This window comes from Narcine bancroftii, chromosome 4 (genome assembly GCF_036971445.1).
Source record: "Narcine bancroftii isolate sNarBan1 chromosome 4, sNarBan1.hap1, whole genome shotgun sequence".
In the NCBI taxonomy this organism is placed as follows: domain Eukaryota; kingdom Metazoa; phylum Chordata; class Chondrichthyes; order Torpediniformes; family Narcinidae; genus Narcine; species Narcine bancroftii.
The window spans coordinates 134,391,096-134,405,306 of record NC_091472.1 but is presented as its reverse complement, the minus strand read 5'-3'; the positions used below and the strand labels follow the sequence as shown (position 1 = coordinate 134,405,306).

At 36.1% G+C, this 14,211-nt stretch overlaps 1 protein-coding gene across 8 annotated transcripts in view; it reads right to left on the bottom strand.

Annotated features, from left to right (window-relative positions):
- Positions 1-2,192: 2,192 nt before the first annotated feature.
- Positions 2,193-14,211, bottom strand: part of thoc5 (THO complex 5) — a 59,125-nt gene continuing 47,106 nt past the window's right edge. For 7 of the 8 annotated variants that reach the window (XM_069932899.1, XM_069932895.1, XM_069932896.1 and 4 more), the window contains 6 exons: positions 13,807-13,921; positions 10,014-10,117; positions 8,089-8,176; positions 6,736-6,851; positions 6,064-6,254; positions 2,193-2,704 (listed from right to left, as the gene is read on the bottom strand). In XM_069932899.1, coding sequence (XP_069789000.1) covers positions 2,641-2,704; positions 6,064-6,254; positions 6,736-6,851; positions 8,089-8,176; positions 10,014-10,117; positions 13,807-13,921 — 678 coding nt within the window. In that variant the 3' untranslated portion in view covers positions 2,193-2,640. The remainder of the gene's footprint in view (positions 2,705-6,063; positions 6,255-6,735; positions 6,852-8,088; positions 8,177-10,013; positions 10,118-13,806; positions 13,922-14,211) is intronic. The other variant, XM_069932902.1, reaches the window with a different exon arrangement.

Sequence of the window (14,211 nt, the reverse complement as noted above, 5' to 3'; positions counted from 1 at the left end):
ATCATATTTGTGCATATTAGTGAAACCAACAAGTTTTAAATTGCTGTTAGCTACAAGAGAACCAACAAACATACTTTAATTATATTGTATGGCAGTAGTTATAACCACAAAAATGACTTTTAGTTCTTAGTTCTTCCAGTACTCATAATTTATTGTAACCCGCATGGGTAATCGTCTTTGTTAGTCCCTTGGAATTGAGGATGACTCATTTCCACCACAATTTGGTAGATCAGTTTTGCCATGATAGCAAAGAACAAAAAATGTAGTAGTACACTAACGGTAGATATTTGCATTATCCTTCAGAAGTCATAGTCCAAGTAAAGGGAATAAGAGACATCGAGCACATTACCTCTTGGCTTTGATAATATGGCCTTTCCAAATACAGGTGTCACTATTTCAAAACAGTTCAGATTTGTGTAACATACTTTCATTGTTCTTTTGCTTTATTAAAAATAAATTCTTCAAGGAATATATTCCTGAGGCTGAGTGTATGTAGATAAAAATCAACTTCAAACAGTTAGTGGGTCTAGGAATATTGTTGATGGATTTCACCACAAAACACTGACAATTCTTTGCCCCTCTTGGATGATGCGCAACCTGCTGTGATCCTCAGATTGTTTTTTTTTGCTCTAGATACCAGCATCTGCAGTCTATTGTATCTTAAGATCAAGTGGCTATCTGCCTGAATATATTGTAATTACTGCTTTTTAAAAAAAAAATCAATCTATAGCCTGTAAGGAAACACATTTTGTCTTTACATCTTGTTATCAGCAACAAATTATTTGAGTTATTCATGGTGACATACAGACAAAAACACCAAGGAGTTATTTTTAAACAGATCACCAGATTAAAATAATGCTCGATTTTCTTTTCTGGAGGCAACTTGGACAAATCATAAATTATTAATGTTATGAAACATTTCTGCTGAGGGTGCTATTTTGTTTGAGGACTTTTTATATATTCACAGCAAATAGAGCATAGATATTTCTCTCAATGAAGTGAGCCTATCACAACCACTTGATGGGCATGACAGAGTGATATGCTAATACCTCCAGATTGCAAGGAATTTAATTAGAAGCCTTCCTGTAAATCTGCTTGCAACATCATGAAAACAATCAATTAAAGATGCTTGAAGGTACAGATGAAAGGAATTGCCTTAAACAAGCAGCTCATATGGGTCTTGGAAACATTGTTTTAATTTGATGACTTTTATTCATCAGCATGTAATATCTTAATGTTAATCACTCTTAAACTCAAAATTTTACTTGCTAGTTATTTCTACTCATTTTTTAGTTGCAGACCAAGCCAATATAACAATCTTCTTTGACATTCCCTTGGATCAAGAATGTCACTTCCACTTTTATTTTGTGGTTCCAAGGTGGTTCACAAGGTCAAAGTGGAAAATGCAAACTCCATCAGAGGTAGGTGGCAACCAATAGAGCAACTGGGAGGGTAGATCCTTTTACCACTTGTGTGCATTCCAGTTTCATGGCATCAAGGCCATCAATGGCATCCAGAATGCCCCTTCTCCATTTTGTAGAGTCAACGGAGATTTGCCTGGAATCTTTACCTTTTTCTGTCTGAATCTCTTCCCATGAAAGAACCCAGAAGAGAGTAGCTGATATGAAAGACTGGTGTCAGGCATGCAAATAATGTGGCCTTTCCTCTGTAACGAAGATAAGCATACAATGGCAAAAAAATTGTTTTTGTGTTCTGTGCATTGGATTTCAAGTTACTGGAATGCCTCACATCCATTATAATTTGGCAAATCTGCCTTTGGTTAAATATGCAATGCTACAAGAGGTTTAATTCTCAATTCTCATTGATTTCAATTTTACTTAAGAGTCTTTAATGCCATACTCAATCAAATATTGCCTCAATCTTAAATCCTGGGATGGATGCCAAACAACCTCTACAGAAAGGTGAACGAGGTGGGGCAACTGGTCTCACTCATCACTCAAATAAAGACGAATCAATTTTTCACATCAGAAATGAAGCTGCAATACCAATTCCCACGACTGGTTTCTAGTCTTCAAATACAGATTTTGTATCCATGTACGTGAGATCTTATTACACATAATTATATGTTTTGATGAGTATGTATTTGTCCACAGCATTTCCCTTTGAAACAAGTGAGTGCATCTTAAATCGAAGTACACTTTTAAAAATAATTTTCTCATGATACTCTCAAGTTGTTGTGGGAGATAAGATTATTTTATTACAACTTTACAGCTCTGCATTACAAGACAAAATGGTTTGCTCACAGTCATGTGATGCTTTACAAATCTTTTCAATAATAAAACTAAACTTTAAAAAACTTGCATCTAAAACCTGCTATTGTAAATTTGTCTCAATGTCAACATGAATTCAATTTCAACGATAACTGGAACCAATACTGTACAAATGCCAACATATCCATAAACTAAAATGCAAACATTCATACCTTGGGAGACAAAAAGCAAGTCCCAGAACAAAATATGCACCAATCTCATATTCAATCCATAGCACACAGCTGGAACAACAATACACGTAGTTTTCCTTGTTTCTCATTTAAATCCAAATTATTTTGAAAGGTCCATCATAAAGTTAAGAGCTGCACTTGGCTGCAGCATGCATAAATTTCATTTAAGTAGTGCTGAGTCATCGATGTGTGAAGAATCCCTGTGGATGATTATATTTAAATGGCTTGATTCGATTAGGACCTCTAAAGGGGGGGTGGGGAGGAATGAAAAAAGAATAAAAGATTTAAGATACATGTGTAGCTGGGACTTCAGGATCTAATAAAGCAAAGTAAACAGGCAAAATTAAAATTAATTCAACATAGTTCCACCTCTCTAGTGATTAAATTCTTTTGGTACTATAGTAAAACATGAAAGTCTGCAGGCACTGTGTTGAGCCCCTTATCGAGTTATGAAAAAAATATAGACAGGAGCCCAAACAAAATGTGCTCACCCCAATCCCAAAGATAGGTGATAATAGGTGGACAAAGGAGGGAGGACACACCAGTAAGCAGGAGAGATGGCTCTGTGAATGGAGAGGGAAGGTGGTGGAGAGCAGGAGGAAAGAAGACAAAGGGTAAGGGAAAGAAGGGAGAAGGGGAGTGGACTAGCAGAAACTGGAGAAGTCAATGTTATTGACATCTGGTTGGAGAGTGCTCAGGTGGAAAATTGTGTTGGTCTTCCAATTTATGGATAGTCTTGGTTGGACAGTGCAAGGCCATGGACAGACATGTCAATGTGGGAGTGGGGTGCAGAATTGAAATGGTTGGCCACTGGGAGATCTCTGTCATTGATGAGGACAGAGCCAAGGTGCTCAGCAAAGTGCTCTCTCAGTCTGCGTCCAGTCTCTCTGATGTAGAGGAGACCACAGCAGGAACACCAGATGCAGTAGATAACTCCTGTGGATACACAAGGGAAATGTTGTTTCATTTGAAAGGACTGTTGGGAGCCTGGAATGGTGGTGAGGAAGGAGCTGTGGGCACAAAGTGCCAAGAAGGGATGAGTGGAACAGAGGGAACAGTCTCTATGGAAAGCAGAGAGGGGAGGCGAGGGGAAGATTTGTCTAATGGTGGGATCATGTTGTAGGTGGCAAAAATTCCAGAGGATAATGTGTTAGATGCTGAAGCTAGTTGGGTGGTAGGCAAGGACAAAGGAAATCCTCTGTTTGTAATTTATGGGGGCAGAGAGGACCAGGGCAGATGAGTGGGAAATAAGTTGATGGTGATGGAGGGAAAGCCATGTTTGTGGAAGGAGGAGGACATTTCAGAAGATCTGGACTGGAAGACCTCATCTTGGGAACAGATTCTACAGAGATGGAGAAATTGGGAGAAAGGAAATAGAATCCTTGAAGGGGACTTGACGTAAAGAAGTGTGGTTGAGGTAATTGTGGGACTTAATGGGTGCATAAAATACGTCAGTGGGAAGCTTGTCTCCCGTAATGGGGTCAGAGAGATCAAGAAAGGGGAGAGTGTTGTCGGAGATGGACCAGGTGAATTTGAGAATGGGGTGGAAGTTGGCAGTGAAGTGAATGAGGTTGACGAGCTCATTGGGCACATGAGGGCAGCACCGATGTAGTAGTCAATATGGTGGAGGGAGAGTTGGCTGTGCAAGATTGCAGCATGGATTGCTCCACAAAGCCCACAAACATGGAGGCATAGCTGGGACCCAAGCGGGTACCCGTGGTTACTCCTCTGATTTGAAGATAGTGGGATGAGTCAAAGGAGAAGTTATTAAGGGTGAGAACAAGTTCTGCCAGGCAGAGGAGGGTGTTGGTGGTGGAGGGTGGCTGGTTAAGTCTTTTGTCAAGAAAGAAACAAAAAGATTTGAAACCTTCTGTATGGGGGATGGAGATGTAAAGAGATTGGACGTCCATAGTGAAAATGAGGCAGTCAAGTTGAGAACTGAAAGATATTGAAGAGGTGGAGGGTGTGTGAGGTATCACAGATGTAGGTGAGGAGGGAGAAAAGATGGAAGTGAGATAAGACGATACTAGTTCGGTGGAGCAGAAGCAATAGGTCTACCCGGATAACTGGGTTTGTGTATCTTGGGTAAGAGGTCAAACTGGGCAGTGTGCGGATGGGAAACAATGAGGTTGGAGGCTGTGGGAGGGAGGTGACCAGAGGTGACGAGGTTGGAGATAGTGTTGGAGGCAGTGGCTTGATGTACTGTGATGGGGTGCTGTGGAATTGGTAAGTGGGAGGCAGCATCATAGAGCTGACATCTGGCCTCGACAAGGTAGCGGTCAGTGCACCAGACCACAACAGCACCACCCTTGTTCTGCTTTTGGTATAATTACAGGTTCTCTCCCCTAACCACCCTTTCTTTTAAGGTTTGATGGCTTCAACACCCCTCTGTCATTCAAGTGCAAAATTATTTCTGATAATGATCTCGGCCAGCACTTGCTGGTTGAACTCCATAGCAAGACCTGTCCTCAGACAGAATGGTTACTGTTGAGAAATGCAAACACATATTTCCTTCCTCTGCCTAGGTCACCACGACCACCCCAGCTTCCTCTCTCCCATTTAGTTCCCTTTTGGAGCACCGAGTATGTCTGCACATTCAGTAGTTCTAGTATGGCAATCAAGTAGCCATCACTTGTTTCCCCAAATAAAATTAGTAAAATATAATTGGAAGTCAAGTCTAGGTTCTTGAAATTGGCAGAGTTTAATGCAATACACAAATCTAATTTACACACTTTAGTTCTTTTTTGAAGACGTGATACAAGTTCAAGTTTGGAACTGCACATAAAACAACTGCAAAAACACCAAAACATAATGAATTTAACAAAATAACAATATTTTGTATAATTGGTGATGAAAAAAAAATCTGTTTTATGGTATGTGCATTGGATTTCATCTTACTGGAATGCCTCACATCCATTATAATTTGGCAAATACTGATACTGCTTTGCAAGCTATTCAAGACTGAATTGTACTTATTGCATAATTAATTTATGCTCAACAAGATTGCAGTCACACAAAATATGAAGGGCCTGAGATAGTAGTTGCAAGCTAACCTTAACCACAATGGGACAGTGGCACAGTTACTAGAGCACCAGCAATAGGGACGAGCTTTGAATCCTGCGCTGTCTGTAAGAAGTTTGTACATTCTCCCCATGTCTGTGCGGGTTTTTCCTGGTGCTTTCGTTTCCTCCCACCTTTCAAAATGTCCCAGGGTTATAGGTCGATTGGGTAGAATTGCATGGTGCAAGCTCATGGGCTGAAAGGGCCCGCTACTGTGCTTGCATGTCTAAAATTAAAATTTTAAAATAAATTGAAACAATATTACTGGAGAAAAGTGGCTTGTTCCTACTGTTATTCAGTGACTTTGCTTAAAGTGTATAGATTGGTGCAAATTAATCAGCAATTATGATTTAGGCTCACAGATATTGCTCACTTGGATGCAATACTAGAATCAAATCACATAAGGTGTGCTCTGAGAAAGAAGTAAGTGGAGAGGAGGGAATTGGGGTAGACTTTTAAATATATCATCTCTTGAACTGAAGTACTACTTTAATGTACATTGAAATAAATTATTTTGACAAGGACAGATAAAAAAAAGTTACCTAACAAGGCGTAGAAACATCTTCTCTCGTGGGAACTCCTTTGGTCCTTCCACACTGTTATCATGAGTTTCTGTTTCCAGATATACATCCAAGCACATGCATAAACGTTGGACCTGATTTGTCAGAAGCTGATGGCCTGGCTTGGGACCCAGTAACTCTTTGAAATATACATTAACTTCAGCTTCTATAGCCTGATAAGAACAATCCCCACATAATTAAAGTAAATAAAATTGGAACGATTTCAACAAAATTTGAATGGTATTAATTTGTAATTCTGATCATTTGAACATATGATTACATATTATGAATTGTAAATAGCCTAGGTAAAGCACACAGGTGTAATTCAACCTGTACTCTAACCTTGAATATTATAAATATGCAAGACTGAGTTTCTAGTTCTGAGGGGTGTGGCCAATATTGATTTCCGATTTCACTGCTGATAGAACGAGTGTATTTTCATGTAGTTCTTCTACTCCAATTGGTCTCTACTGTGCATGCCAACTGCATTTGCTGTCTTGCATTGGCCTCCTGAGAATGTGGATGGCTTATTTGTGGTGCAATCTTCCCCTATTTCCCCATTCGAAAGAAACACACTGAGATCTAAAGAGTTATTTGCCCTAACCTTTTATCAACAGCATAGCAAAACTTTTACAAATGTGCTGGACACCTTACCTTTAGATTATCATCATTACGACTTGATTTCTCTCCTTTCCAATTTAAACATATACTGAAGATCGGCGGTATGGTTGAATAACCTGGATTCAATACTATCGCCACATGGAGCTTCGCTGAGAATGGAAAAAAAGTATTGAAGTAAGCACAGCGATGGTTAATAAATGACAAACTCGATCTGTACTGTAAATTGCAATCGGCAGAGCTACATTTATTGTTTCTTGCAATTTAGAGTTTTTAAAAGGTTCCTTATGTGTCTGCATGTGCTCTCAAAACCCTCATTTTCTTTTTATCCCAATTGTGATGCAAGTTCTTGGTCCTGCAACATTAACTGCATCTTGTTCCACATATACTGCCTCACCTAAAGCAAATAATTAAAAAAAAAATTATTTCTGCAATTTCTTAATTTTCAGGATGTCTCTCAATATTTTAATACTCATTTTGCATTGGCCTTTGTCCCTCACATACCAGAAAATGTAATAGTTTTTTTCAATATTATGGTAACATCACAGTTCAATGTCAAGATTGACATCTCAATGAAAACTGAGACACAATTAAAAGATGATTGTATAATGATCTGGTAAATAAGATTTAGCCCGAAAACAGATTCACTTACAATTCTAATACAGAAATATTGAGAATTAACTGAATGTAGATTAAAATACATTGGGGTAAGGATAATAAGTTTGTTGAGATTGTACAAGCATTTGGTGAGATCACATTTAGAGTTTTATCTTCTTCACCCCAGAAAGGGCATCCTTACTTGGAGTGAGTGCAGTGCAGATTTATGTGATCAATTTCTGGAGTGAGGGGAATACCTATGAAGAGTGATGGAGGAAGTTTGGCCTAACTGAGTTTAGAAGATTAGAAAATGAACTTGTTAAAGTATACAGATTCTGACAAGCATCTCAGAATAGATGATTTCTCTCAGTAGATGTCCTAAGGGCATTATCTTAGAATAGGGGGTTAACCATTTAGGACTGATAATGAGGATACATTATTTATTATATGGAAGTTGAAAATCCTTCCAATTCTCTGCCATAAAAGGCTGTAAATAGTCACTGAATCTGCTCAAGGCTCAGAGTGAGATTTGGGGACTCTAATGAGATCACCGTACAAGGTAATGGAACAGATAAGTGGACCGACACACAGAATCTAGTGCAATATTGCTGAGCAGAGACTTTTCCAACATTTCCTACACCCTTATTATTCAAGTTATTCAAATAATGACCATTCATGTAAAATTTACTGCAAAAATGCTCATAATTTAATTGGCCAAAACATTAAAGAATGCAATGAAAGTGATGGCTATGACTTCGGTTGCAGCCAGTTTTGCAGGAACTTGGCTCTTACCTGTCCCTCGCTCTATCAATGCTGAAAAGAAGAGATCAGTCTCTTGAGCCATGTCTGCCTCTATGACATGCTGAGTAAAAGGCAGCGCCTAAAACAGAATAGAAGAGATTAAACCTTCACCCTTTATGAAATTATTCAGTATGACTCCAAATAGTAATTAAAATAAACAGGCTTACTTAAATAGTTTGAACATTTAACAATAAAATAATGTGGAAATTTAGCAGAGAAACAAACAATTCTGCTTAAGTGATCTTTGCCAATATTTAAACTCCACAACAGCCTCCTCTTCACCTTATAATAACTGCATTATTTTCTTTTTGTTAAATTTGGTATTGAGCTTCATATCAAATAGGATGAGTTAAAAAGTTTTCTCAGAATTCCTCAATGAATTTTAGCAATTTTATTTCTTTATTTGAGTTTTCACAAGAAAATAGGAGCAGAAGTTGGCCATCAGATACTGCAATTCAATAATGATCAAGGCTGACCTATGCTGGGCTCAACATCTCTTCTGTGTCAGTTCCCCATTACTCTCAATTCCTTGATTGATATTTATCAAAAAATACATCCAATAATCTGACCTCCACCACTCTATGGGACAAAGAATTCCCGAGATTCTCTACCCTCAGAGCAGAAATTATGGTTTTAAATGCTCCTTACTGGGTACTAGTTCAGGACTCTCCCACTCCCCTGCATCCTTATGTGCTTGCACTTCACATCCCTCATTGTCTTATTTCTCTCTCGTGAATGTTTGTTTTGACTCCTTCTCTGATCCTTAGCATTCCACTCAGCAATGAGATCTTTCAACCCTTCATTGATGCTGGAATGCTACTCTCTACTCAAGCTCACTTCTAGTTCTTGGCATAGAACTGCTATATATATTACACCTCAAGGACCTCTTTGAATGCTAATTCCACTAGTGCTCCCAGTGACACATTCTGAATGCCAAGTGTGTGTCAATTATTTAGTTTTGTTTAATTAATTAAATTATAGAAAGAGGTCACAAGCAAGCCTACCACTTATTTACACATTATTAATTGCCCTTGTGGCAGTGGACAGCCAGCTTCTTAAGGTTTAGCAGAAGAGTCGTTTGTTTTCCTAAAGACACAGGCAGGTTGATTACTGTGCTCAGTGAACAGCAAAATAAACTGTGTTCTACTTCTATCATACTGAAGTTGAGATATGTTACTTGTTCATGCTGGAAACATATGGGATATTAATTATGATGATGTCTTCACATTAATGCCACTAAAGAGAAAAGCACAGTGTAAATCAGCTGTCTTTGCATCTATCATACCATGCTCATTTCTCCTTGGCCTTTGAACCATGCTTCTTCTGCACAAGATTAAGGATAGGGGTTTTGGTCCAAGACGTTGGTCTTTGCACCTGGTGTCATACAATTTCCAGACTTCAATCACTGCATGGAATTCAATGCAGTTCATCAAGTAAGTCTGTCGTCACTGGGGTCAAATAGACTTCAATGTGACTAGTCCCAATGAAATATAAATTCAGTTGCTCTGTGGGAACATACAACTTAGGGAGAGGAACAAAACTTAGGGAGAGGAACAACTTAGCTCATTTGGCCCATCAAGTGCCCTCTGCTGTTCATTTGAATCATATGTGATCTGATTGTTACCTCAATTCTGCATTCCAGGCTCGCCAGGAAACATTGCCACCCCATTGCTCATCAAGAATCATTGACCTCTTCCTTAGTAGTCAAACCACTACTTCCACCATATTTGGCTCTCGGCGGAGAGAAAAAAATTGCTTCATCTCCATGTAAAATGGATCATGTCTTATTTTCAAGATTGAATGATCCTACCCATTGGTGATACTGATTAGTTATAAATAATACGAAGCAAGCTTGTTCTCAGTCAAGGAGCAAGGGGGAAATACTGAAAATAATGAGCTTAACACCGCGTACATACCACATACTCCTCATATGAAATTGCACACCATTTGATCAGTCTGGATATGATTTTCACTGCGAATAGATGCTGACATTCACTGGATATTGGAACAATACTGTGTTCTATAAAAGAATAATTTAACCAGCATGTGACTATATCTAAAGTTATCAAAATAAAATAAATCCAGGGAGTCAGTGAAACAATTATAAGGTTTTCACATTTTATTAAAATTGTTAAAAAGCTGAAGTTTTTAAAAAATATTTTATTTCTCATGTTGATTTGTATAAAGTGAAAAAGACCAAAAACTACAAAAGAACCCCATCTAAACCCTAACCCCCAACCCTTCTACCCCCCCAATAAAAATTATACTAAACTACAAAACAAAACTAATTTATAAAATACATAATGGATATGAATATGTATTAAATTAGATTGCTCAAAGATCCCCAAAACATTTCACAAGAAAACATTATTTATTAAGGGAAGACTTCTCTGGTCCGGAGGATTCAAAGGAATTATTTATAAATTCAAACCTAACGTTCGAGCATACAGGCACCAAATCTGTAAAAATATAGAATATTTACCTCTCAAATTATATGTATTTTTTTTCTAATGGAATACAACTTAAAATCTCTGTTTGCCATCTTCTAGTGTTAAAGAAACTTCTGATTTCCAAGTTACAACAATACATTTCCTTGCTATCACCAGAGCTAATATAATAAATTTCAACTGAAAATCTGATAAATGTAATTTAGGAGTTATATTTACAAAATTCCCCATCAGAAATAACTCAGGATTCAAAATGTCATTAATTAATCCTCATAATTTTTTCAAAAGATAACCCTTTTTTAAATATATGGAATTTCTAAAATAGGAGATTGTTATGAGAATGGTAGATTGATGTTATTTGATCAGTTAAGAATTAAATATGATAGCCCATGTAATGCTCTTTTTTGCAATTTTCTATTGAGAGAGAAATTAGGACCAGATATGGAATTAAAAGATTGTACAGATTTAGAACAGCTGATTGTTGATAGAACTGTTAAGAAGTTTATTTCAATAGCATATATGAAATTACAAGAGAAAGCACCTAAATTAGATTTATTTAAGTCAAGAGAAAGATGGAAACAAGATTCAAATATATCAATAGATCAACAAATTTGGCAAAATTTATGTAAAGATGTTAAGTCTAAATCAATTAATGCAAGATATAGATTACTTCATTATAATTTTTTTACATTAGCTACATATTACATTTCAGAAATTGAATAGATGGAAATCAGACATATTGGATCAATGTTTTAAATGTAGTGAAGATATTAGAACTTTTTTCTCATTCTACATGGTCTTGTTCAAAAGTCAAAACTTTTTGGATCTCTATTAGTAAATTTTTGCAGCAGGTTACAGGTGTTGTTTTTCTATTGAAAAAGCTGCATTGTTGATATTTAAATATTTATATCATAGTATCAGGATTCATGCATTTCAAAATAATTAATTCTAATATTCAAAACATCAAATAAAGAATAATTTAAAAGTTTTAACATTTTGTCTACTATCTTCAATACCCACATGAACTGTAGCAAATGATCTGGTTATGAGCTTCAACCAATTTTCAATGCTGGACAATTAGTTTTCTCACTGAAAACAACTCGCATCAGAAGATCATGGTGGATATGGGATGAGTAAAAAGATAATTCCCTGTGTTGTTTCTTATCCACAATATACCCATCAAAATTTGTGCAAAGATTCTCAATTTATCTGGAATTCAAAAACCAACACCTATCTTGGCCATGAAGTGACTGCAAATTCCTTGACCACTTGTAACAAAGGTAGAAACTCAAACAATGAACATACTGGTATGGTGATTCCCCTTAAGTATTTATTCAGATGACTGTCAGCTTTAATAGATGTCCCAGTCAAGAAAAGTTCATTGACATTTCAAATATGCAAAAGTTCATTTTTAACTGACATTGAAAATATTAATATTAAATATAAATACCATGTTCCTTAGTTTTTGAAGCTTTATTGATTTCATATATTTTTGGAGTGTCTGAACTTTTTTGGAAAGATATTTTGCAAACTTTATCAACGATTCTTAAGGCTAAATTAGAACTCTTCTGTGAATGCCATGAATTGACAGCAGTTTAGCAGACTACTGCTGACTTCCATCTATGCATTTTGGAGTTAGTTTTAAGCAAGTACATATGCTCTGGCAGTTGAGGAATTAGTCCACTTTCAGGGTATTTTAACTGTGTGTCTGACAAGTAATAGACTTTGCTTTTTAAAATATTTTTATTGAGTTTAGCAAAAACCTTTTTCACAAGATATACTAATGATAAATCAAATCATATCATATACATATCACATATCAATTGTAAATTAAAAGTGTAACTATAATTACATAACTTATTTTGTTCAGGACATCAAATTCTATAATTATAATAATTAAACAATTAAATAATAACTCATACTATGTCCAAAAATAGTATTGAATAGTATTGAATTTAAGGCGGGGACAGGGTACTGAACTTTAAGATCAGCCATGATCTCGTTGAATGGCGGAGCAGGCTCGAAGGGTCGAATGACCTACTCCTGCTCCTATCTTCTATGTTTCTATGTAATAGACCTTGCTTTTTAAAATATTTTTATTGAGTTTAACAAAAACCTTTTAGACAAGATATATTAATGATAACAAATCAAATCCTATCATGTACATATTTCATATCAATTGTAAATTAAAAGCATAACCATAATTATTACATAATTTATTTCATTCAGGACGCCAAATTCTATAATTATAATAATTAAACAATAACTCGTACTTGATTGCTTTATTTAGTTTTTCTCTAGAAAAGGATACATCTCCGTCCTCAACCCAGAAGAAAATCTTAGCTTTTGCTTTGTTGATAGCTGGACAAGCAATTTTGATGAAGTGGAAAGATAATGTTTCACCCATTCATATTCAATGGTTACATGGCATCATGGAAAAAAATTAGAAATATAATATTAAAGATGCAAAGTCTGAATTTGATAAGATGTGGGGCCCATTCAAAGATTATTATCATGACCTGAGGATTTATGTGGTGGGGATGCTCCGGGGATTCCCTGCCTGGTGTCTGGGGGCCAATATTCAATTCATATTTACAATGCATATGGATAACTTTGTGGAGAGGGAGGGGTTAATTAGTAGGGATTTTTTTTGCATTATTTAGACAAATATAGTTACTTGTAGACAAAAGGGTGTCTACAAGTAACTATAAGATCATATCACAGAACAACATAATCACATCAAAGAAGAATAAAATATCTTGTATAAGGGAACTTTGTATATTACTTGAATAATTTTTGTATTCAATACTATTTTTGGACATAGTATGAGTTATTATTTAATTATTATAATTATAGAATTTGATGTCCTGAACAAAATAAGTTATGTAATTATAGTTACACTTTTAATTTACAATTGATATGTGATATGTATATATGATTTGATTTATCATTAGTATATCTTGTGAAAAAGGTTTTTGCTAAACTCAATAAAAATATTTTAAAAAGCAAAGTCTATACTTGTCAGACACACAGTTAAAATACCCTGAAAGCAGACGAGTTCCTCAGCATTTACATGCAAAGCATTTACCTCTGTTGGGAAAGACAAAACTATTTTGTTGTGGTAAAACAAAAAATGGTAATAAAATTACCTGATCTGCTAGGCCTCCCGTTGTGATATTATCCTGCTTAACCAGAATAAGATTTTTGTTGAGTTCATGAACCCTAGATACTTGGGAAAAGGAAGCCATTGTTTATTACTCACCAAGTGAAGCAAATTGCTTCTGTAGTGCCAGTCGTGACTGCAACCTGACACGTAGCAGTTTTATTGTAGTTTCCATGTGACTTGCACTCAAAGAATTGTCTGCTATCACAGATTTCTGTGGGAAGGATAGAAATAAAACTATTTGGAAACATTCATTTTGGAACAATCTTGCAATATATCCCAAAAGCATAATTTTACAGAATACGTTGAAACCTTTTCGTAATCAAATCAAAAACTGCCAGATTTCCATGAAAGCACTGCAGTTCATTAATGCCATTAGAAGGAGGAAACCTACATGTATGATTTAAAAATAACCAGGGATTGTTAATACTTCAATATAACTGAAGATGACTATTAAATGGTTCAGTGGTAAACAATTACACGAGCAATAATACATAAATGCAA